Below are 26,660 nucleotides of genomic sequence, written 5' to 3' on the forward strand. Positions count from 1 at the left end.
AAGCAGACTGTGATGGATGTTAAGCTGTCATTAAATAATTTCAGGCAGCATCATAAAATCTGGGTGTGAAATACACAATGCGAGCTATATGTGAAATACAAATAAAAACAGCTCTTACGGCGTTTACTGCTGTTGACTAAGTATTAAAGATTTTGCTAGCTTTTTCCATTACTCCAAAGCTGCCATTATGAAACAAACAAGCGCTTAATAAAAATAAAGGCACCAGCACAGTACCCATATCGCGTATTCATTTTGATATATCCTTCCAACAAATATATTGCTGTGATCATGAATGCACTAATGAAACTGAACGAGGCAGAAACACTCATCTCTATGAAAGCTAAGCAAAAATGCAAACAGCACTGGTAGAATAAAACAAGATTATCCTTTTTGTACTTTTATTATAAAGAACAACTTATTCAAAGACAACTCTGACTCATGTGAAATCATTTTAAACAAGGGCAACCCAGAGTGTGCATAGCTGAGCAGCTTGGCTCATCACCGACCTTGACCTTTGACCACAAAAATTGCACAGCATGTCAGATATACAGTTAGGGATGTAATATTTTAAGTTTCATGGCCTTGTGTTGTGATTGTGACGAGGATAAAGTGTATCGAGTCATTATGGACAAAGTGACATTACATACATGTACATACATACACACACACATACAGCCTTAGTACAATAGTTCTGCAATCGCTTCGCGGCACAACTAATAGAAGTTATCAACTAAAGATGCTTTTTTCTTTCTTTTTACAAGGTTTCTTCGAAGTGAACTTCCACTGTTGTGGATAAGATTAGTCTTTTTGCCAAGAAAGTTCCCCAGATTTTTGTCGTCTCTCAAGATTTCAGTTGAGATGCAGGTTTTACATCAAAGCAATTTATTTGACCCTCACATGTAAATGTACATTTATTAACAAAAAACACAATCCACCAATCCTTCACTTCCACAATCTCCATCTCCCATTCTCCAGCCCATGTGCTGACTTCATCACAAGTATTCTTTATGTCTCTAAGGGCGTCCTCTCGACCTCTGGGCTCCTCTCGGCCTCTGGGCTCCTCTAGGCCTCTGGGGTGCTACTGCTCGTTGTGGTGGTGGTGCAGTGGTGGCGTTGAGCAGAGAGCACCCAGAGGTCAAACAGACACCCGGTACTCCTCTGAGACCCGGATGACCCCTGAGTCCCAGCCGACCCCCGTGTCCCCTCTCACCTGGCTTTCCTGGCTGGCCGTTAAAGGCTCTGCCAAGACGCCCACGCTGACCTGAGAATTGGAGATAACGTTATTCAGTGTCTCCAGGATTTATTAATTAGTAGTTTCCATTTTACTTTTGCTTTAGTTTTTTGATGACAAACACATTATCGAGAAAAGTTTTTCTTTTGGCAAGTGTCCTTCTCAATTCAGTTCAATTCAATCCAAAGGAGCGTTATTGGCATGAGGAAACATACGTTTACATTGCCAAAGCAATAAAAACTATTTAAGAAAAAAATGGGGAAAGTATGTGTTACATACAGTACATACAAGTACAGTTGGAGGGGGTACAGCATTGTGTTAAACAGAGCTATGTCACATTGTGGCGTTATATACATGTTATATACGGGGTATAACAAATAAAGGGTGTTTAAAGGTAGCAGCTTTGTTTATATGTGCAGTAGGTCTATGTCAGAGGTCCATTCGGTACAGATAGTGCAGGAACCACAATGGTTAGTAGTCCTTAGGGTGGTTGTATTCCATTGGCTGACCTTCTTTTTCTCCTAAAGAATGATGTTTTCTTACACACAGACTACAGTAGTGTAATGTAAAGCCCTACTGTATGTCATACAAGCCCTTGCGAGTGCTTACTCTTCAATATCTCATGAAAAGCAACAGTTCAGCAACTTTGGTTTAGTTTTTCATTCAGTTGAAATTATTGAACTAAAGTGCATTTTGGATATGATACTTACCATTTGGTCCTTGGTCTCCAGTATAGCCCACCACACCATGTCCCTTTGCACCTTTATCACCCTGGTCTCCCCTGTCACCTGTAAGCCACACACAATGTTCTCTCAAGAAGAATGACCAACAGAATACCAATACCACTCTTAAAATGCTATGCCCCTGGGACTCAGCGAGTACACAAGAACATGCTGTTCAAGTTAATTAATGACCATGTGTGTTACTGAGATCATTGCTAAATGAATCTTTAAAAACACCTTGTAAATATTCTTCAGTTTCACAGGGCCTGGCTGGGAAATGTACCATAAGTGTGACATCATGCAAAAGCTCTTTAACGATGAATTATAATTTATAATGCGGGAACACACACAATATACCGTACAGGATTCAAGCTGGACAATGTTTGATTTTAGCACTGCAGTTTATCACAATCTAATTTGAGTAACGATACGAGGCAGGCACACAAAAATAAGCACTGGAGAATGAAAAAAAAGGAAGGAAAATATGGAGTTATGTCTTGCAATTTATGTTTCACACCTGTTTGTCCTTGTCTGCCTAGATCACCAGCCTCTCCATAGAATCCCGGCTGGCCCACTTCTCCGTCAGCGCCATCGATACCAGAGTCACCCTGACAACACATGGTAAATTACAGTCGTAACCAGCTGAACCCTAGCATCACTAGGGCGAAGAAAATCGCAAGGATAGAGCACTGGGGGATCACGGGCCACTAATTATATATGGTTTTAGGTTGTGTATGTGTTGAGCACAGGACTTGCAATGTAACACTGCAACTCTTGTAATATTCTTTTCTTTGGCATTCGTGACAATCAGCGGCGCACGGTTCAGTTCTCCACTGACAGGTTTCCTATACAAGGACTAATCTAATAAAGTGTATTTTTAAACATCTGAACCTTCACGGACAATTATCAGCCTGAGAGTCTTTGTGATTAAAGCATGTGTGAGACCTGTATAGGTTCTGCCCTGTGTAATAAATGTGGAAAAGGGTTCCAGGCCAAGGACAGTCTAGATTCTCTCCAAAAACCATTCAACACAGACCAAGTGCCTTGTCTGTGACTTCTTATTTGTCCTCATGGAGACGTGGAAAATCGGAATGCTTTCATTCCAAGCTATACTGCCAAATAGTTGAGCTCTCTCAGGCCAGTCCACACTCATGCAACGTGTTAGCATTTTCTTTAGCCAGGGAGACAGAATCAAATAATGTATAGGGCACTGCAGTATCTAAAGGCCTAAATGTGAAATTAGCTTTAACACGTTTTGGGATGTGGGTGCGTCCCAATAATATCTGTGTCCATCTGTTAAAGGTACTCCAGGAAAATTGTCTATCATAGAAACTACTCAGCTTTAAAGGGATAGTTCAACCCCAAAATGATATTTTTTTCTATCGATTAGTCACCCCATGGAGACTTGAATTCATGGGTATATATTTGTTTTTGTCGCATTCCTAAGCCAATAATTTGATCACCGGCAGCGGTTCCGGGAGGAGACACAAAGAGTCTCTTTTGTGTCTCCTACCGGAACTGCTGCATACCGGTCCGCTGGTCATGAATGAAAAACCCCAAAATATGCATGAATTCAAGTCTCCGTGGGGTGACTAATCAATAGAAAAAAACTTTTTTTTTTGGGTGAACTATCCCTTTAACAAATCGATACTCTTGTTTTCAAACTCACAGCAGATCCGGGCGGTCCTTTCTGTCCCGGTGGACCGGGGGCGCCCATGGGTACGTCGCCATAGAGGGGACACACAGCTGCACATGTCCTCTTCACTGAGTTGGCAAAGGTGGACATCTGTTCCAACACCACTTGTTTGCAGACCTCGATCACGTGTTGAGCAGAGAGGGTTGGGCCCTGTGCAACAAATCATTATCCCATCCATCACTGGAACTCGGCCAGCGGCACTGGGACTTTGTAATGATACAAATATTACAGGTGAACGGGGCATGCTAAACCAATGGCTGCATCTGAAAGCGAACGCAATGAAGGGGCGAGAAAAACTCTGCCAAATTTCCTCAGGGTCATTATGGATTTATAGCCACACAAAATGAAACCCGTGCTGTGAGTCACTAGTAACTACAGACTAATGAGAAATCATTTAAAGGTATTCTTGACACCCCAATTGTTACCAAACTCTCTCTGCGTGTGTGTGTGTGTGTGTGTGTGTGTGTGTGTGTGTGTGTGTGTGTGTGTGTGTGTGTGTGTGTGTGTGTGTGTGTGTGTGTGTGTGTGTGTGTGTGTGTGTGTGTGTGTGTGTGTGTGTGCCAGTTGCGCGTGCCAGTTACGCGCGTGCCAGTTACGCGCGTGCCAGTTGCTATAAATAATAAGGCTAGTAATTGCTTTGGTGTGTATGTGTGTGATAATAATTGATCTGCATATTTTTACACCTTTAATAGTGATTCAGGGTGAAGCAATTAAAATACTTTTATTACGCCACTACCCCGACAGCCAAGACTTGAAATGATTGTGCAATACATTTTAAAGCGGTAAAATATTCTCATTACTGTGGTTTTTCTGGTGGTCCTCACGCTGTAGTGCTTTGGTCAGCAAACAGGTAAAAATGACTCATCAAATCCTTATCCAGACATTAAATAGGCACTGTCTCTATCTACAGTAGAAGCTGAACCTCATACAATACGCATTGCTACTTACCGGTGGACCGGGTGGGCCTCGAAAACCATCTGGACCTCCATCACCGCGAACACCTTTGACTCCAACAGTCCCAGACCGCCCAGCCTCGCCGGCTGGCCCACGTTTGCCCTGTTTTCCCTGGGGACCCCGTTCAGCCCGGTCTCCAGTCTATACAGAACGGGTTAATACATCATGAACGGTGCTATTCAATATTGACCACAGATCCACAGTTACAAACTTACCAGAATTTACAGTAGCAACACCTCCCTTTTGTGTGTCACTCTGGATAGGAGGGTTTGCCAAATGACTAAATTGTAATTGTAATATAACGAGATGTGTCCTGTAGCTCAGCTGTCCATGAGCTAAATATAGGTAGATAAATAGTTACAAGAAAGACCGCAGTCAGTAGAGTGCATACGTCTGCCAATGTTTTGCAACTGTCAATATACAGTATATCATTTCCATGTTGGATATTTCAGCACTATATTTGTTCAGACATTTGGGTTGATTAGGGTTTAATTGGGGGTCCCTGCGACATGCTAGCGTCATGTCCTTGTGTACTGGTGTACTTGTACATCGAGCTGCCTCACGCTACAGAAACAGGAGATAGGCTCCTGCCCTATGGGCCACATAGTCTGGGGATCAATACTATTTTCGGGTTTCTGATCCGGTCTGAGCAGAAATAACTACTACGTAGTTACGTAACTACTACATATCAATTTTGCAGTTACACATTTTGCACTGCACTGCACTGCCTTATTTGTGTAGTCTACAAAGCAGAGGCAACTGTAACTTTGTTGTCTCCACTACGTAAGGCAATGACATGGGATGCTTTACTACGTCTGGGTTCACATTTTTTTGGGGTGCATCCAGGACACTTCTCCAAAAACGCAAGGTGCCCTGCAATGCAAAAGCAGCAAGCATACATTGATTGATGGTTACAAAAAAATATATAAATAACGTTCCCACCTGCAAAAATGTGTCACTGTCTGATCGGGCTCTTAATCAGTTCTTCCTTGCCCCATGACCAAACTTATTCCACAAAGGTTTAATATAAATCCAAAAAGACAGATGAATTAATTGGGTGAAAACAACCCCGTCCAACTCTTTTGATAGAGCCTCTGTTAGGTTAGGGAGTAGCAGAGTTCTAAGTAGGTGAATCACTTTCTGAACTATTTTCAAAACCGAGTATCTTTTAAATCGTTCCTTTGTTTATTTGGTGTTGCTGACGGCCAAGCTGTCTAGATAGAACAGTGTTTCCCAAACAATGGGTAGGGACTCATATTTGGGTCACGGACCCATTTTGATGGGTCGCGAGTAAATAGCCCTTTTTTAGGTTTCCTACAATGATTTTTTTATTGTTATTTCAAAAGATTTTCAAACACACAAAAAGATATAGAAATTTCAAAAAGTTTCAAACATCTTTCATAACAATCTGAAATGTAAAACAATTAAAAAAATCAATCAATCAAATAATAAATACAAACTTTTAAGAAATAGTGAAACTATTTGCGATGTGACATGTTGTGAGCTTATGGATTGTTCACCATTACATAGGGGTTAAGTGGTTAATTCCTAACATATTTGTGTAAGTTTGAATCCTGGGAGACACCAAAAGTATCTTTTGAGTCTCGAGCTCAAAAAGTTTGGCAACCCCTGGTCTAGACCAGGGTCTGTACTGTATGTCTACGGTACAGTAAGTATTTTTGTCTCCTCAAAGTTAGACCAATCACAGCTCATGCAACTGTACTGTAGTACTGTAGTACAGTACGTCCATGACATCATGAAGGAGAAGGCCTGTTTAAGTGAAAGTCATGAAGATAAGATGAAAATATATTATAATATCTATTTTCAGTGAATCTGTTAGTTACACCAAAATAATTGTTATATTTGTACTTATAGGTTAAGTATTGTAAAAGGGCGGTGCACTCTTACTACAGTACGTTGAGGTACAGTTGATACATGGTGGGACACAGAAGCCCACATTTTTCACGCTGAAAAACTTAATTGTTCCACTTTATTTCTAAAGCCTCCCTTTTAATTGCCATTAGTCTGTATTTATGGTCATGGCAGCCAGGCTGCTCGCCACACTCAGTCACCCTCTAATCTCATTCGCTAACAACTTAACACATACGCCCTCAATCCTAATGGCTCCTTCCAGGTGGTCTTTTTAAGCAGAACGCTGTTCACTCTTCATACTACACGTTAAGCACCGCTTCACCTCTTCTCCTCGTGGCATAGTTCTTCACTAAGTATGTTAATTGCATGGATTTCTGTGGATTGTATGATGTTATATCCATGTAAGTTATACCCTTGCGAAGGGTTCAATGTTATGTCCATGTATAATCTCTGTATCTATTAGTTTCAGGGGGGTTCGTGATCTCCGATTCTGTGGCATGCTTGCGCAGATCAATCTGTAGTATATGACAGGAGCATAGTCACCCCGCAATGCAATAGCATTGCAATAAATGGTTTATCTTGACGAAAGTGTCTAACTGAATATGGATTATACAGATTTTCCATAATCCATAATCCATGTTTGGCAACAACTGGCTTCGAAAGTTTTTGGGAATGGCCTATTTGATCAAAAAAGTCATACACGCATCGTCCAACCGACCCCAAATTTGAACACATCCTATTTTTTACAAAGAAAGCCATACATCATTAGCCTGGCTCCACCCCCTGAATCGTTTGCCTCGCATTCAGGGTCTGGTGACGCTGTCGAAGGCGGGTGTTTCTCGGTTGAAAATCTGTACGACGAATCGGGATCGGGATAATCCAGTATGAAACAATCGCCAAAGAGTCTTTGAAAAAAAGACTTTGGCCACGCCCCCATCTCAGAAATCGGCTGCATTGAGAGGGCTTTCAGACTGAATAATGGAGTGAAACGAAATGAAAATTCAGGCTGAGTGTCAGGCTAATACATCATGAATGCAACATTCAATCAACCTCAAATTGGAAACACATGTAAAGGGACCTCTATAGTGCACCTCCAAAAGCACAAATGCAAAAAGTTGCAGCGTATGTCATAGAAATGCTATTTCCCCCCCACAGCTTCCTCGGGTCTTGACGGCTGCCTACAAGCCAAGACTAAACACAGCCTTGGGTAGGCCATCTGGCCTGGCGAAGATATGCACTCCACGGAGCACACTTTTCTAGTTGGTAGCTACATTTTCAGAGTAGAGTGGCTTCCCCAAATATGAGGTTTAACTATTAGTAAATCTCACATCAACTGAAGCTCGTAACAAGAAACTCATCAAACATCAAAGTCAAACTGAGCGTCAAGAAAATGAATAAAGCTCAGTTTATACTGTATAAGCTTGGCATAAGACAAGCTATGGATCGTGGCTCATGGTTCATGGCTCATGGCTCTGGGCACTTATATACTCAACCAATCAAAGCCGCGAGACGGCGCGATGTGAGCCACTAGAAATTTCAGGAGGTCGGAGCCAAGCGGCTCACAGTTACAGCCTGTGAGACGTTCCAAATGATGTCCATGAGCCAAAAAAATATCTGGCTCTCAGAGGTTGTCTTAAGCGGTATATAAATTAGGCTTTATGTCCATATCAGCACTATTCTCTAACAATGTGCACTTATGCAAGTCATCTGATTTAGTTTCACCCATATAATCTCTATTATTATCTGGTTGTTATACTGCATTGTCGCGGAACATGCCACACTAACATGTCTCTGCTTGTAGGCTACTGTACCTGTTTAGTCAGTGACAAATAAAAGTCTCTTGATTATTGATTTTTACTTTATACTATTATGGTAGGGTGGTGTTGAGCAAAAACAGCTGATCTAAAAGCTCACAACACATTGCATCGTGACATGTTGTGAGCTTGTAGATCTGTCATTTTGTCTATTTTGTAAGTTAAACTTTTCTTTTTGGGTGGAGGGGAGGGGGGGGGGCAATCACAAGCCAAAAATAGAGATGCCAGGTTGAAAGTGATAATTATTCATGAATGTGTGAAACGATACCTGATAGTTTCGCACTGACTAAAGATGCCAGTTTCGTAGATTAGTATTTCCGAATCTGTGCCCAGTTACAGTAGATCATTCAGCAATCTGGGAACCCATCGCCAAATGAAAAGGAAAAACAGCGCCCTCTGCTGTTTTTGACTATCTCAGTTGGCTCTGGGAGGAAGTTGACGTAGCACCCGTGCGCAAGGAAACCGGGGTTTTGGTCTGCCTTCAGTGCATCACTTCCGGTGGTGCGACTATGTTTTCATTCCCACTAACAATATTTCTACACGGAACACTAACACCACTTCTCCCAGAGAACATGGATCGTTTTGGTTATAAGCCCACTTGTTTCTATGATGAAAGAGTAAGTTAAAATGTGAATATCTTTCCGTGGTTTTGTCTGCTCCGGGGACGCTATTGTTAAATTAGTTTCGGTTTATTTCGAGTGGGGAAGGATCGACGGACACGTGAATCCCGCCCACTACATTTGATTGGGTAAAGCGCGGCCTGCTTCCTGATCTGAAGGCACGCCCACTTGTAGGCCAGTGCGTACGCGATATGACGAACCCCCCCGACAGATTCAAACGCAGAGCAGAATCTGTTCTTGAGAGATTAATCATTCAGTAACAGTGAGCAGCCAGGTGGTTAGCTAACATCCTATCAGTCGCTCCCTTGAACTTCACCCCTACAGTAAACTTTTACTGTAAGTCCAGAGAAAAGGTGAAAAGCACACAGTATGGAAAGATGTGTTGTACTCATGAATGTGATGCGACTGAAGCTCTTTCTTGATTGAATGTAAAAAATATATATATTTGAATTATAGTTTATAATTATAACATTTGCCCTAATTGTTACCATTAAATCAACCAGTGTAGTTACATCAACTGTCATTTCATATAGAAAGCTCTGCATTTGAATGAAAACAATAACATCAAACCTCACCTCTCCTAATGGTCCCTTCTTTCCTGGTTCTCCCTTGAAAAAGAAGTACATTTATAGTTAATAGTAAACAATCACACATTATATTGAACAGAAGAGTGGATAAACATTTTAAATCCTACCTTTCCACCTTTGACACCCTGGTCACCTTGAATTCCTGTACCTCCCTGTGCAAAGAATGTGGAAACCACAAATTATTATTAATAATGATAAATTATCTTCCATTCATTTCCACTTGTTCAAACAGGATATTCATTGTAAAATAACAGCCTGTACCCTAAAAAACTAAAAGCAGAAAATATTCTGCACACCTGTAAAAAGCAGGTGCAGGTGAAAGCGCTTTAGGCCTAAACGATCATGAAGCACAGGGTTGTTTCATGTGTGACACATGATACGTAACCATGACAGTGAATGTCATCTGTGTCTATTGTTCTGTGTATGGTCGCTTGACCCAAATGTCAACTGCCTAATAAATTAGTCTGCAAGTTTCTCTGCAGAAAACCCATAAACCCGAGAAGATCCACTATTTACATAATGCACTTGATTCAAATATATGTTTGAATAAAATGAATATGGCTACAAATTGTAACATCCATTCTACTAACTCAGAGTAATAAATCATTCAGCGCATTGGATGGAGACATATCTACAAGGTCACAATGCGTCACCACGTGATGTGTTGTGAGCGTGTAGATCTGCTATTTTTGCTATTCGTCATAGGACGAAATACACAGAGCTGATGTGGTTCATTTGTATTACAGTGCGCCAAAACAAAGTAGGCAACTCAAATGAAGGTTCTACAGGACGATCTGTCTGTGTAATTGTCATGGAGTGTCCTGTAAACACCAGGAACAAGTCCTGGGGGCGAGTTTAGCACTGGGTCTGACCTCCTCCAGATACACAGAGGCAATTCACCCTGGGAGCAGCCATTAGAGAGCCAAACACTCGGTCGGGACCCATTTCTGGGTTGCAGACCCATTTCTATGGGTTGTGAGTAAATATCCCTAACCCTTTCCTAAAAAATAAAAATAAAAATAAAAATAAAAATAAAAATAAAAATAAAAATAAAAATAAAAATAAAAATAAAAATAAAAATAAAAATAAAAATAAAAATAAAAATAAAAATAAAAATAAAAATAAAAATAAAAATAAAAATAAAAATAAAAATAAAAATAAAAATAAAAATAAAAATAAAAATAAAAATAAAAATAAAAATAAAAATAAAAATAAAAATAAAAATAAAAATAAAAATAATACAAATGTGTGAAATCGCTGTTCGTCTGTAGTTCATGTATCTCGAGAACTGCACTTATATGGCATTATAACACTTGAAATGTTCACACATAAATGTTATAAATGTTTATATTTATGCATAAGTCCGTGAAGCATTCGCTGGAGGTACGCGGACCCGACGCTCTGCGCCATTGCGCTACCTGGGGATGTGCTCTCTCTCTCCCGCAACCATTAGAAGTTGATGTTTAAGCTGTTTGAGCTAGGCTATGTGTGCTAATAACACAACCTGGATTTGAACATTGCACATGTGAATCTGCGTGCTAGTGCTATGAAGATGATTTTCAAAGCGCCCTCCCGCTTATAAAAACGCAGTGAGTGCGTGCACGGGCCGTAAATGAAAGTCCTTTATAAGTTTGCAGTCGAGTGTGTTGTGGTGTTCTCTGTGTGGCAGTAGCTGTGGTCGTGGTCGGCACTCGGCAGCAGTAAATCCACGCATGCGCAGTTTGATCATCCCATAGCTTGCGGAGCTGTAACCATGACGACAGATGATCCCATAGGCCGAACTCCAAATCTCCGGTGTTTACACAAAAACGCTAATAAACAGCTTACGTTTTGGGAAAGAGAAAAACAGGCATTGTGGTTGTGTGCATATATGCTAATGGTCAATGGCTGTGTGCAAGTTCAGATCAAGGCGCCAGCTTCTGAGTTGTAAATTGAGCCTGTATAGGACGTGACAGTTCATATGAATGGCCTGTAGTTTAGCTGTTTCACCCCTTCTGGTGTCAGAAAGAATTACTCTCCATTCAAACGGATGGGTTTTTGCCGAACTTTACACTTGATTTTATTACCTTAATAAACATTGTCATAAATACTATATGCTTCCAGTGGCTAGTTTAAAGTCTTCTTTCAATCACCATGCGTTTTGGTATATTATGGTCCCATTTATTTTAAAATTGATGATAAAGTAGGGTATGCTGTAGGAGGGGCGTGGCTACCTTGTGATGATTTGATTGACAAGCTACACAGCCAATAGCATTAATTCCCCACCCCCGCTCTGGTCCCAACCAATAGCATTAATTTCCGTGTTCTGGATATAGAAAGATGGCGGCTTTGAAATAGCTGAAAAATAGGCTTCATTTACGGCCTGTAGAGTCTATAGAGCATAGCAGTGGCGGCCATTTTCTGGTTCCACTTCAAAATAGTTAATGCATTTTTCCCATTGACATTTCCAAAAATATTTATATCAATTCATTTAAGCCTAGAATCAAGCCATCCAGGGTCCTGGTGAATCATGACCATAAAACATATTTTTCTGTGATTTTATTTTATTTTATATTTAATTATATGATATACTATATTTAATAAATACCCTTTGTTTTGCCGTTTTCAAACAAGTTTTTTCACAGAATCAAACATTTTATGGTCATGATTCACCAGGACCCTGGATGGCTTGATTCTAGGCTTAAAATAATTGATATAAATATTTTTGGAAATGTCAATGGGAAAAATGCATTGACTATTTTGAAGTGGAACCAGAAAATGGCCGCCACTGCTATGCCCTATGGGCGTAGCTTTGTCCATCCTTTTTACTGTCTATGGTTCAGATCAATTGCTCAAGCCACTGAGGAGAACCGGGCAGAACAGACAGGTTTTGATGACAATGTTTTGATGACAGAGGTTTCCTTACTATATAGTAGGATAGTAGGATATAGTAGGATAGGATAAGTGCTGGTCTCATAAAGCCTTATAAACTCAGTGGAACAGCCACCACTGCTTTTGGGTCTCAAGCTAAAAAGTCTCCACTGCAATGGAGAATCTAAATAAGAGACACTCTGGAGACACTGAAGTGAATTGTCCAATTGTTAGTTGTGCCTCTTCATGGGGGCTGGCTGACATAGCCCTGCTGACAGACGAGTCTGAGGTTGTGAGATATAGGAGAGCGTTGCTGACATGTGAATCTAGGATGCAACCTGGCGTCAGTAACCCAACCTCGTTGTCATGTCTGCTGCTCCATACCTGAGCAGCAGACGTGTAAGTCAGTGGTTCCCCCAAAAATGACTGATGATGACTGCAGTAAATTTGTGATTTTATCATTTTCTATACTAGAAAATGATATGTTTTTTCTTCCCTTCTATTTATTTATTTATTATTAACAAACTGCACAAAGCATCTTTTCTCTTCTGAGATCAATACTACTTTCTGTAAATTCTTAATGTTTTTTTTATTCAGTTACACTGCTGTACAATACAAGAGTTGATTGTGGCACCAGAGTATAATACATTTTTTAAACTGATAGTGAAAAAGAAACGGGTTAACGTTACCTTAGGCCCTGTTCTGCCAGGCAAGCCCACATGTCCCTGTGGTGAGATGACATGGTTTAGTGGTTTGAAGAGAATGAACTTGTATTTCAAAGACTTTAGAGAATTTATCCGGAACACTCACCGTAGGTCCTGGGGGCCCAATAAATCCAGGTCTTCCTGGCTTCGCCGCAGAACCCTTGTAACCTCTCAGGCCCTAGAGAGCGCAACATTCATTAAATTTACCTAAGGGCCTAGTTTATTTTCTGTCCACTGTAGTTTTACTTGAAGATGGCAAACTACTTTACGTACACGGCGCTTCTTGAGGATGTATTTTATGCTCATCTTCTATGATTCCAGTGCAATGAATGCCTTAAAAGTGACTTACTGTTCTGCCTTGAGGACCCATTTCTCCTGATGGCCCCTGGGCACCTTTCTCTCCCTTGAAGATAAAGTCACACACATCAACAAATCAATCTGGAAGGAACAGCACCATTGTATGTCTTTTGTCTTTTTTATATTTAAGAAGGAAACATTTAATCTAATGATAATTTTACCTTTGTTCCAATTTTACCACCTCTGCCGCCATGACCTTGCGGTCCTTGATATGCCTGTTCAGAAATTAAAAGGATTAGTACAATCACACTAGAGTATATGGTATCCAGAAGACTTCAAGGTAAAAAAAAACAGGATAGGATCTGCAGTATATTACAGTACCTCTATCCCTGGGTCCCCATCTCTGCCTGGCAGCCCAGGATCTCCAATGATGCCCTAAGGAAATGTAAAGTACTGTTCAATGTCATGCAATGTAAAAGTGTACATCATCATCAGCAGTGCTGGAAGAAGTAAGGATAAGGATAAGGACTCACATTTCGTACTTAAGTAAGAGTACCAATACCACAATGTAGAAATACTCTGTTACAAATAAAAGTCTGGTATTCAAAATGTAATTGAGTAAAAGTACAAAAGTATTTGCATTAAAATATACTTAAATACTGAAAGTAAAAGTACTCATTATGCAGAAAGTCCCATTTCACAAGTTTCCAAATGTATGAAAATACTTTGAAAATAGCAGATCTGCAAACTCCCAATGCGTCACTTTGCGACACGCTGTGAGCTTGTAGAGCTTGTAAGTATGCATAGGGCTGAAGTGGTTAATGCATGTTTTGTAATAATAGTAAAAATCCACAAAGTAACTAGTAACTAATGTCGTCAAATAATTGCAGTGGAGTAAAAAGTACAACATTTGCCTCTGAGACGTAGTGGGGGAGAAGTAAAAGTATTGACAATTGGAATCACTCCAGTAAAGTAAAAAAAATCCTCAAAAGTGTACTTAAGTACAGTAAACTTGAGTAGATGTACTTAGTTACTTTACACCACTGATCATCAGCCCTAAGTCAACTGAACACTCAAGTGTGACGCCGCACAACAAAGTAACTGACCTTTGGTCCAACGGTGCCAACTTTACCCGTGATGCCTGGGATTCCCTAGTTTTCATACGTTCGGGGAAAATAAACAGAGTTATCATAACACTACGAGAAGCTACCGTAAAATATTTATTATGACTATTAGCAAAGAATGTGTATATCCCATTAAAACCGGGAAAGCATCTGTGTCATAGTAGATTTTAGTGTTGGCCATTACAAAAAATGCAGATATACAAGCTCACAGCGCGCCACTTTGTGCCACGCTGCGAGCTTGTACATCTGCTATTTTTGAGCATTTTAGAAAAATGTTGAAAGTGTTTGAAAAATGTTTAACAATTTTGAATTACAATCTTTTTTGAGAAATACTGATTTAGAAAGCATTTGTAGAATCGGCCTCAGGTCTTAATGGGATATATCAATTCGATAAACCATGAAACCACAAATAAATGTGATTCATTGCCGAATCGCTGTGGTAAACTCGTACTTACAGGCTTTCCTTTTTCCCCAGCAGATCCCGTATCCCCAGGATCTCCAAAGATACCCTGTCATCACATTGGCACACGATATGATATTATCATGAAAGCGTTGAAGGTATTGTTGCTCCTATCCAGCGTGTCTCTCTTGGATCACTGGCGTGTTATTGTATGCTTCCTTATACTGTATTATGATATAGTTTGTTAACATGGCTCCTTCTCATAGAATCAGCGTCTTTTGCGTTGATACACTTCAGGCCCTTAAAACCCGTCGCCAAAAATCCAACCACATGTATTAACATTGTTTATGGAGACGGCACGTATGCCAGAAACATAGCTCTATTCCACAGTGTTCCTTTTACCGCATTACACGTGATTTATTTGTTCTGGGTGATTATATGAGGAATTATTGAAGGTAGTGGACAGTGCTCTAGGAGTGTCTAATCACGTGTTTAAGTATCTCTATGACATGGAATTAGTGGGTATATTTTGTGGACCCTGAACCAACCTGCTTTCCTTGTCGGCCTAGAGGCCCTTCTGCGCCAGTGCGCCCGATTTCACCCTGTAAACGAAGCCATCGTGATATTAAATCTATAATGTACATTCATATTTTGATGAGATGCAAAAGAGCAATTTCCATTAGAAATTAAGTAAATACCTTAACTCCCTGGTACCCAGGAATCCCCTCGTATCCTCTTTCACCTGGATCACCCTTCAAGGAGGACAGACAGTCGAAGTTAGTGACACCGGACTTGCATCGTTATTATTGTATACAGAGTTAACCAGAGTATCTGAAAGATTAACTCACAACTATTCCTTGTTCTCCAGTCACTCCCAGCACTCCGGGGGTCCCCCTGACTCCCTTTAATTACAGTCATAATGTCCATATTAAATCCTCTTAGTCAACTTCAAAGTCATGCAAGCTATCCAACGAGCGGCACAGAAATCCAATTAAAAGTAAGAAGGTTCACTAATTGCCTTCTTTACATGCCTATTAATGCTGCTGCAATGTCTGAGGAACCAGAACAAAATAATGTTACTCTTATGTATACCTGCACACAAGACCTAACAATAATGAAACCTTGAACTAATTACAATAGATGGGGCAAATGAAAGGCTTTGATTTGAAAATGCATGTAACCTTAACACAAGGTCAGTGTTTACCTTGAAGCCTCCTGCCCCTTTTAACCCCTTCAGCCCTTTGGGTCCTCTGTCGCCCTGTTGAAACAACAGTCCATTAACATGCGGTTTACGCCAAGTTACACCACAAAAGGTAAAATAGTGATCTTCTGTGTTTGAAGGATTACCACTTGGCCATAGAGTCCTCTCATCCCGCCTTCACCTTTGATTCCCTCTTCACCCTGAGGAGGTCATGTGATATTGAATGAATACATGTTGAAAGAACAAACCAGACACTGAACTGGAACAAAGGAAGAGCAGGTCAAGCAGCTGTTACCTGAGGGCCCGTCTCACCAATGTGACCATAGTCCCCTGTGTTTCCCATGATTCCCTGCAAGACAGTTACATACTGTGTGTAAGTTTCAAAAGAGAACTTAGAACAGATCACAGCAACTTAGGTTGTTTAGCTACAGGTCTGGGTAAAGCAGTGTTAACGAGGAAAGTTGAGCTAAAGTTGAGTATTTTTCATTTTTCTCCCAATTGAATCATTACGCCAATTCCCAGTTCACCCCCCTGTGCAGTCTGCCACTGCTGACCCCTGCTGGTTGGACTTGGGGAGGGGGTGCACCATCACATGTCCCCTCCGATACACATGTCGCCAGCCGCGCGACATGTGTATCACCGGGAGGACGTAATGCATGTCGAGGAACATGCAGAAACCGTGTTAGCTGCCATGCACTCTGAATGACCTCCCCAGATCCACAGGGCCGAATTAACCCTTCGCGGTGCCCAGTGCTACGACCCATTTAAGTGCCCCCCCCCCCCCCAGTTCCGTTTTGTCAGCGGGGGTTGCTGCCATATATCTATGGGTGCTTCAGCTGCGGCGCGTTTCACAGTTGTAACGCTTCTTCCGCAGCCATTGTTTCAATATTTCGCTAGTATGGTCTTTTTTCCCTTTTGCCTGCCGTTTGAAACAGAACAGCCGTGCTTTATTGCACGGATAATAACCTCATCATCAATACAGAGGGCTGTGTTTGCAGGTTGTGAACAGTATTAAACCACTTGAGCCCTATTTCTTACTTCACTGTACGATGGTGTAGCACAGCAAAAATAGCGGATCTACAAGCTCACAACATGTTGCATTGCGATGCGTTGGGAGCTTGTAGATCGCCTATTTTTGCTGTTTTTGACAATTATTGATAATTTATGACAATTTCCGCCTACAATGACATGCCCAAAATAGGGATGCCAGGTTGAAAGTGAATTTAAACAAGGTCGGAATGCTTCTACACTGTAAGTTTATTCAACCATCTAACCTAAAGATTCTTTTGAAGAAAGTCAACATGTAAGCGGCTCACCGCAGAGATGGCCAGCAACATGGAGAGAAGCATGGCCATGAACTTTACGACGTTTCTTTAAGGCAGTATGGGGGTCAGACAAGGAAAAAGACCACCCGCGAACCAAGACGGGCGGTTCATATATCTGAGCCAGGAAATGCCCTCCTTATAGATGCCAGCAGGGTGGAGATAAACATGTTCAGACACTGTGATTCACATGCTGGCAGGAGGTCAGAAATCTACTGAGTTACAGAAGACAGATGTTTACTCCCACATGAGCATGGGCTACAATTCAACACATGTGCAGGCTATGTGGCATGCACGGTTCTGGAATAATACTCTCTCTCTCTCTCTCTCTCTCTCTCTCTCTCTCTCTCTCTCTCTCTCTCTCTCTCTCTGCTCTGTGTGTGTGTGTGTGTGTGTGTGTGTGTGTGTGTGTGTGTGTGTGTGTGTGTGTGTGTGTGTGTGTGTGTGTGTGTGTGTGTGTGTGTGTGTGTGTGCGTGTGCGTGTGCGTGGGTGTGCGCGCATGGGTAACTTAGGGGATTTCCCTGTTAAATGCAAGGGCAATGTTAAATGCCAAGCCATCACTTAAAAGACCATCCTCTTAAATGCGCTGCAGAGAACATGTTCTCTGGATTACTTTGAAAAGATATTAAGTTATGTGCTGACATACTGTAGGATTAAGAACTGAACATCAAATACATAAGTTAGTTAAAACTCTCCACTGGAAATAACTGTGCCTTTTGGCTGAGGCATAGAAATGTGGCTATGTTTACAGACAGATATCCAGCCATCCATATACAATTAGCAGAATATCATGTTTTCTAATTGAATTGGTCATTATCAAGGTCCCGATCCTCTTGACACAGCAGTAACTATTCAGTGTATTCAATAGAGCATTGATTACCGTAATGCAAAAATATAACAATATGAATTAGTTTTATAACAGACAAACTTCACATTATGTCAAGTACAGTACAACACTGTCATTCTTTACTAGACATTTTGAGCGTCATTAAACTGTTTGCTGTGCGAGCGTGAATGTGCTTGTGTGTGCTTGTGTGTGTGTGTGTGTGTGTGTGTGTGTGTGTGTGTGTGTGTGTGTGTGTGTGTGTGCGCGCGTGCGCGTGTGCGTGCGTGTGTGTGTGTGTGTGTGTGTGTGTGTGTGTGTTCGTGCGCAAGCGTGTGTGGGATTCATTACAATTGGCTCTGTGTCTTCAAATGGAAAATTGAAACCATAAGAAATCCTGTGATCCTGTGCCATTTTGATCTAAATCCGATGTTCTAAACTAGGTCCTGCACTCAAAGATGTAAATGAGTCTTTCAGAAGTCAAAAAACTAATTTATTATTGCATTCATTTTTGGTCCATGTTTCTCTTGGCTCTCCCCCAAATCTGTTGCATATGTTACATCAGTTTTCAAAATATGAGCGGAGCCCCTGTGTTTACTATCGCTGAGCGGAGCGGCGTCCAGATCCGTTTCCATCCTGCCGTCTCTCGGTTATGCTCCCTTTGCCATTTTCCACAACTTCCCTGCTGTCTCACGAGCGAGAGTTTTACAATTTCATTCACTCGCAATTCAGTTTAACCCTTTCTCGCTTCAAGTCAACTGGAAGAAGGGGGCTGCGCGGCTCTCCATGTACTTTAAAGCCGGTCAACACAAGCTGGTAAAAATCATGCATCGTCCCAGGGGAGGGGAAATTACTTTTCTGCATTCACCCGCAGCAAATGGCTTGCTCAGATGGCTTTTTGATGAGCGCTCGGTGTGGCGCTGTTAGGGGTTAAGTGTCTTTGCTCTGAGACGCTTCGGCACGTAGTTGGGCGAGGGTCGTATCGGTGACCTTCTGATTACCCCACTACGGTAAAGCGGCCGCCCCCAAAAAAAGCACACATACTGTGTGTCCAATAGCAGCTCAGCGTTTGCCCCTCATTAAACACAATTCAGCTGTAAAATCTGATCTGACATAGTGTTTACGTGTTCATACCCAGTTTCCATGTCTTCCCGGTTCTCCTGTGTTTCCTGGAAGCCCTCTGTGACCCTAAACCATAAAGCAAAACACGTCAGTGAGGACCACGGCTCGACCTATGAGGATGAGCAGCCAGCCTTTATTGCACGAGAGGGGGGGGGGGGGGGGCATTCACCTTTGACCCTGAAGATCCCTGAATCCCAGGTTGTCCATGCATACACTTGCAAGATGGTCCTCCTGCTGTCAGGCCGATCTCTGCGTAGCCTCCACACTGCAATGGAGAGAGGAACACATTGTGTACATTACTAACTGGGGGACATTAACCCTGCCATATTTTGGGCAAACATTTCAAAATGTAATAATAATAACAATCATTATTATTTTAATCGTATTACATTTTTTCAAACGATCGCGACACATTGTGAACTTGTTGATCGACTATTTCCGCTGTCTGTCGTATGATTTAATATAGTATATTTTATATAGGGCTTAGTAAGGGCTTAAAGGCCCTGGTGAATGATAGCTAAAGCTAAATGCATACTTTGTAGTATGAGCGATGCAGTGGTTTGGTTTGGTGACGCATAAATTAGGCTCACCACATTGGAGAGTTCACAACAGCCCTCTGAGTACGCCTGCTCCGGGTCACAGGACACCTCCATCTGCTGGAGGTCAAGCTGAGAACACAGGGTTTCAATGGATGACAAATTAAACGCTTAGAAGTGGAAAAAGTACTCTAATGTTTTACTTAAGTAAAAGTATCTAATACTGCAATGTAGAGAAATACTCTGTTACAAGTAAAAGTCAAAGTACTTGAGTAAAAGTATAAAAGTATTGCGATCAAAATGTACTTAAAGTACCAAAAGTAAAAGTACTCATTATGCAGAATGTCCAATTACAAGTTTTCAAATATATAAAAATCTTTTGAAAATGGCAGATCTACAAGCTCACAATGCGTCGCATCGCGGCGCATTGTGAGCTTGTAGATCGGCTATTTTCAAATGGCCGAAATGTATATAGGGCTGAATTGGTTAATGTATGTTTTGTAATAATAATCAAAATCTACAAAGTAACTATTAACTAAAGTTTTCAAATAATTGTAGTGGAGTAAAAGTACAATATTTGCCTCTGAGCTAGAAGTATTGGAATTTGGAAATACTCAATAAAATAAAAATACCTCAAAATTGTACTTAAGTACAGTACTTGAGTACACGTACTTAGTTACTTTCCACCACTGAGAAACATTAAAACAAATTAAACAGAATGAATATACATTTTGAAAAGACATTATGGATGTCACTGCTGACTTACGGACACTGAACGATCTCCCGCAGCCCTCTTGACGATAGAGGTGAACCCCTGACGGATGACGGGCCGGGGGTCATCGATGGGCTCCACGCTGACCTCGGCACAGTCCACCAGCAGCCTCACCTGGCCGCCGCGCACGCTCAGTGCCAGCTTGTGCCATTCGCCGTCGAACAGCTTCTCCACGCCGTGGAAGGTCCTCAGCGCCTGGGTCCCACGAGGGCCGGTGTAGAAGAAGTCCAGCGACCGCGTGTCGCCCTGGAAACGCAGGCCCACCTGATCCCGGCCCTCGGGGTCGCTCACTTGCCACAGGTTCCACGATCTCTTTGCCGTGTCCTTGGTCACTTTAAACGTGGCGATTATGGAGTAGTCTGAAGGCAGGCCGTCCGGGTACACGTCTCTGTGGAATGACATTCATCAAGTATTTAAGTTAGGTTAAGTTAGGTCAACTTATAATGTCCCCAGAGGGCAATTTGTAATATAATACAGTAATATAATAATGTATCATAAACAATACAATACAATGCAGGATCCATATCATCTACGCCGTCGCAATAACTCATGGGGAAAGGAAGAAAATGAATAAAGAAAAGAACACGCAATGACATCTGGGGTTATGGTTTGTTTAAAAAAAACAATAGCAGATGGAACAAATGACAATCTGTATCTCTTAGTGACACCTTTGGGAAAACCAAACCTCCGCCCCGATGGAAGCATCTGGAACTCAACATCTAAAGGCCGTTGAGGGTCCAAAACAATGGTCTGTGCTTTTTGAGATAACACTTACTTCAAAGGCAAGCAGTGAACAACAGTAAATATATGGCTCTTGCGTCACAAGACAATAAACCAAGGGTTTTGTTAGCTTGGTAGACCATCCCAGTCACGGAATTCACATTTCATTTGATTTCAGCTGCTGAAATCAAATGAAATGTGGATTCCACGACCGGGATGGTCTACCAGGCTAGGGTTTTGTCATGAAATAGGGTTGAATTGCTTATTAGGGAATGAACACAGGCATAGTTTCTCAGTATTAAGGATTTAAATGTCCCACAAGGCAGCTAGGCTGGTACCACATCTTTCTTTGTAATAAGGCCTCTCTTAATTTGCTTTCTTTTATTGCCTGGGGGCTGAGACATTCAACACCATTTTGTGTTTATTTAACTTGCACTTGATTTACAGTAATGCATTATTTCCCACTACATACACAAAGCATTGCTCGTTTGTCATGCAGGCAAGGTTCACTGAGGACATCTTCGCTGGCATCAACACAAATGGAAAAGACAAAAACAAAAAGACTGATTAATGACGCTCCGTGCCTCCCGGGCAGTAAGAGAGACATCAGCTAGCCATGAAGACGTAAACATATGAATCGTCTTATGCCAATGAAGAATCAATGCACATTGACGCAGGACAAATGGAAAGTGCCATCTTCTCACCCACTGTGTTAATTAAAGTAATACTAGGTAACGTTTTCAACAAAACTAAAGTTAAATTGTATATCTTTTGTGAGTGGCAAAAGTTTCACAACACCCACTCCATGAATTTCACCCCCGGAAGCCTTTTATTTATATATTTTGTATTGAACGCTGTCGGGGGGGACTTTCCCGGGAAAATTACGTCATCTGGTTTTGGCCAGGAACTACCGCAACGGTTTCCTGTTTGGCCAGGAACTACCGCGCTAATAACAAAAAGGAACCTCACGCTGATTTTAAGAGAATGTAGGATTGGAAGATCGAAAAAGAACAGAAAAAGAAAGCACAGCTCATGGTAACTAATGCTCCACTGGCTAAGAGAAACGATCCGCAGATAGTATAAAACAATTAAAAGATCGCTTTTTGAAACACTTCCGGCTTCCGGTGAAAACAAATGGAATTCTGGGTAATCGAGGACTACGGAAATTGTATGCAGTGACGGTAGTGACCAGCAGAGGTTGCTAAAAATCGTTATTTGTGAATCTGCATTGTACAACTTTAAGTAAAAAAAGTGTATACGACATGTGATTACATTTTGCCAAGCTGTCGTAAATAGGTTATTTATTCAAGGATTCAAGGATCGAGTGTGCACTCCATTAATTATGGCGACTGAAACAAACCTCTGGTCCTCTCCATGGCCCGTCTGAAAGTCAACTGAAGAAGGCTCATAAGATTCAGTGTAAACGGCCTACGTCAAAAGCGATACTTTGGAAATAAACATTGCGGATGGGGGAGGCAATGAAGACGTCGGCCAAAACCCATTGGCAAAGTAAAGGGGAAAGATTATCTTAGGTTAGCCACTTAAGCGCTATATACTTTGTTGTAGAACTGGAAAAAAATTGCCTATCTACAAGCTCACAATGTACAGTACTACTGTACTTGTAGATCTGCTATTACAAAGATGTATGCATAAAAAAATGTGCCTATAATTACATGGAGGGGAAGCCTTGTGTGCGTGTGCGTGCGTGTGTGTGTGTGTGTGTGTGTGTGTGTGTGTGTGTGTGTGTGTGTGTGTGTGTGTGTGTGTGAGAGAGGGGGGGTGCTAGGGGCTAAGTGCCTTGCTCAGGGACACTTCAACACGTACACATGGGCTGGCCTGGAGATGAACCGGTGACCTTCTGATTACCACACGGCCTCTAGTCCAGGGGTCTTCAACAGGGGGTCCGGGACCCCTAGGGGGTCCTCAGAGCTAGGGTCTGCTAAATCTTTGTGAGATGTTTTTTATATTAACCACTTGAACCCTATAGAATTCCTTCACTGAGGGGAACATTAGCCAAAAATAGCAGATCTACAAGCACACGCCTCGCGCTGCGAGGCGTCGTGAGCTTGTAGATCTGCTACTTTTAGCAAAGAGGTTTGGTGTAGGGGGAAAAGGAGCAAATCAAGTACTAAGTATTGAAGGTTTAATTAATGAATTTACACAACGCTGATGATAGTCAAGTCAATGAAGCTATCTATGAAATCTATATGAAAAAGTTGAATCTGCAACACAATTGTAAACACTGTAGTGGGGGTCCCTGCTTCATCTCTCTCTCAGCTAAGGGGTCCTTGGCCTGAAAAACATCGAAGACCCCAGTCTATACCCACTAAGCTGCGGCCACCCAAATTATTATCTTGTGTTGCACATTTTCATTGTTGACATAATAACGAAACACGATACATTAATGATTTGTTAATGATGAGAATTAAGATGATTGTAATGTACATGTGTGAGTGGGGCTCATGCAGTCACAGTACCTCATGGTCTTACGTAGGTGGATAGAAGGGTTGACACGGTAGGCCACGGCCTCAGGTTCAGATCCGTTCACTCTCCTGACACCTCTGGACTCGGATACACGGAACTCCTCCAGGAGATCAAAACCTCACACACCATAAACACTGAGCTTAGTTTCACATTAATTTTCTTTGAGGTGAGAAAATGTTATTAATTACATCAGTATATAAAGGGGACGGATGATTTCTAAATCATATCATCATCAGCAATGAAGTCAGTGACATTTGAAATATTTATGAGGTGCCATGAATACAATCATACACTTAGTTTGAGAACACATTAGAAAATGTGCAATTTGCATGAGATCAGGTAGCCCTGAAACATGACTGTCATATCTTGACAGTCATGGATGAACTTCAACCTGGTGTTTGCACTTTCTCCCTTTTTGGCCCGTACATCTACATAAACGTTCATATTTCAAATATAATGTGCTTACCTAATGGCCACGGATGTTACAATTATGTATGGGCCCTCATGAGTACCCGTATCTTCTGTATTGTACAATAAAAAGCCTTTTAATCCGATGGGGTGGCCATTTTCTCAGTATTTTCGCCCTATGCTTTCAACTACGCGACCCTATAGGTTGGGAGGTGTATTGCACTCTGATACATTATAACTCTATGAAAAAATTGCCACCAATCGGATTAAAATGCTTTTTATTTAACAATACGGAAGATACGGGTACTTCTGACGGGCCGTACATTATTATAACATCCATCACCATGGGGTTAGCACTTTATATTTGAAATCTGAACGTTAATGTAGATGTAAATGGAGAAAGTGCAAACACCAGGTTCATCCATGAACCGTCGTGTATCCATGGTAAGAGATCAGGTTGACATCGAGGTCATCTCTTTGAGGTCCTGAAGGGGGGATGGTGAAAATTAATGATGTCACTAACAGCTGAACATGTATTATGAGTAAATGCTGACATCTGCTGGGCATACTGTGGTACAACATTGATTCACCTTTAATTATGTGGCATCAACCTGGTAAATGCATGTATAATTTATGCCTACATCTGGTTAGCCACAAGGTATACTGAGCCATGCTTAAAGGTAGTTCTGCCACAGAAGTGACAGCTGTCTTTCATGCAATAAGGAAAATAAGAGCATTTTTTTTATTCAAGATAAAAAGCTGCGAAGAAGACTTACTTGGTAACTTTTGGCACCGGGTCACTTCCCAGATAGAAAGGAGTACCGAGAACACCAGCATTTGTTTAATGGCCGGCATTTTCAAATTCTGATTTTCAGGAGTTATAAGGGCCTGCAACAATAATTTGGATAAATCACGTTTGAAATCCATCTGAACTTTTGTTTTTACCACAAAACTATAAAACAGAATTTTCAAGACTGCAGAACCAGGGAAAAGAAAAGACTATTCATGATGTACACATTAGTTGAATTAAAATAATGCAATGTTGGGAAAAGTGCATCTAAAACTCTGTCATGATGAGAGACATCTAATACAACAAATCCTATATTCAATCAAGTACATTTCTGGAAGAAATGACACCACGTCCTACGCATCTAGATTTCACCATGAAACTAAGGACCGTTGTGATAAATATTTAGCTTTTCTTCCACCCAATAGCTTTTCAAAACATTCAATCACTAAAATGTACCATATACATTAAAAAAATAGTATGCAATTGACAATATCATGTTTCAATACATTAAAGCAGTGGTTTTCAACCAGTGGTCCGGGCACCACCAGTGGTCCTTGGGGGGCTACCAGGGGGTCCCCAGCTAAATTAGTTAACATAGCCTCAATCATTTTTAACCACTTAGCTTTGGCTATTCAAAAATAGCAGATATACAAGCTCATAGCGCGGCACCTATGAGCTTGTAGATCTGCTATTTTTGAAAAATCTTGAAAATGTTTGCAAATCTTTGAATGTATTAATTTTTCAAAGAGAATATTTTTAACTCAAATCTTTGCTTCTGGGTGTCCCAAAACATTTTCAGATGGTGGTCCGCGGCCAAATGTATATCAATTTAGGGGTCCCTGGCATGAAAAAGGTTGAAAACCACTGCATTAAAGGGATCATTTAAATAAATGATCATATTATATATATATATATATATATATATATATATATATATATATATATATATATATATTACACACACATATATAACACAATCAAAACAGATCAAATTGTCATTGGCAAAGTAACTGATGTTCCGATTACTCGACATCAGAGCAAAGCCAAAATATCTCCTCATCCTTTTCTGCTGTCATCACAAAAATCTGCATTCGTGTTGATGTCAAAGAACTGGAGAAATACTCACATATTACTCCAAAAGGAGACCGCAGGTGGATGTTTTACAGTTGCTGCAGTGGTGATACAGTATATCCAATTCTAAAGTGTCATCCCGGGGCTTAGTCTTTGAGCTGAACAGGAGAGGTCCATTCAAGCCAGAGACGTCTTGGGTCCCAGAGGGGAACCTGAACCCCGGATCTCCACTCCACCTTTGGCCCCCAGGGGATCTGGCCTCTCCCACAGGTTAGTTCATATCCAGTCAAACCGTTTCACTATGAGGTAGCAAAGTCCAGCAACAAGATATTTCATGTGTAGAAAGTAACAGGGCGGGGAGAATAGCAGGCCATTCATTATGACATGGACTTGTTTTTTATTGTGAGAAAAGGGGGAAAAGTGGATTTGGGGAAAGGCCTGGATGCTTTCAAAAGGTAGTTTCTCTACTTTCAACCAGGTGTGCCTGTTTTGGGCATGTAATTTATAGGAGAACATTTTTTTATTTATTTTTTCAAAAG

At 41.2% G+C, this 26,660-nt stretch overlaps 1 protein-coding gene across 1 annotated transcript; it reads right to left on the reverse strand.

The window, feature by feature from the left end:
- Positions 1-544: 544 nt before the first annotated feature.
- On the reverse strand, positions 545-24,703 carry LOC308100626 (uncharacterized protein; the record flags this gene model as incomplete). Its single annotated transcript, XM_080449691.1, has 26 exons — positions 545-1,261; positions 1,942-2,019; positions 2,471-2,561; positions 3,623-3,799; positions 4,598-4,744; positions 9,485-9,517; positions 9,604-9,648; positions 13,036-13,071; positions 13,157-13,228; positions 13,400-13,453; positions 13,569-13,622; positions 13,729-13,782; positions 14,454-14,498; positions 14,927-14,980; positions 15,420-15,473; positions 15,570-15,623; positions 15,720-15,773; positions 16,076-16,129; positions 16,219-16,272; positions 16,368-16,421; positions 19,353-19,406; positions 19,510-19,605; positions 19,931-20,008; positions 20,643-21,036; positions 23,846-23,969; positions 24,673-24,703. The coding sequence occupies 26 exons, from the start codon at positions 24,701-24,703 to the stop codon at positions 1,014-1,016; spliced, it is 2,289 nt and encodes a 762-aa protein (XP_080305817.1). The 3' UTR covers positions 545-1,013.
- Between the last annotated feature and the right edge of the window lie 1,957 nt (positions 24,704-26,660).

Source organism: Gymnoscopelus braueri (assembly GCF_963280865.1).
Source record: "Gymnoscopelus braueri genome assembly, chromosome: 14".
Classification (NCBI taxonomy): domain Eukaryota; kingdom Metazoa; phylum Chordata; class Actinopteri; order Myctophiformes; family Myctophidae; genus Gymnoscopelus; species Gymnoscopelus braueri.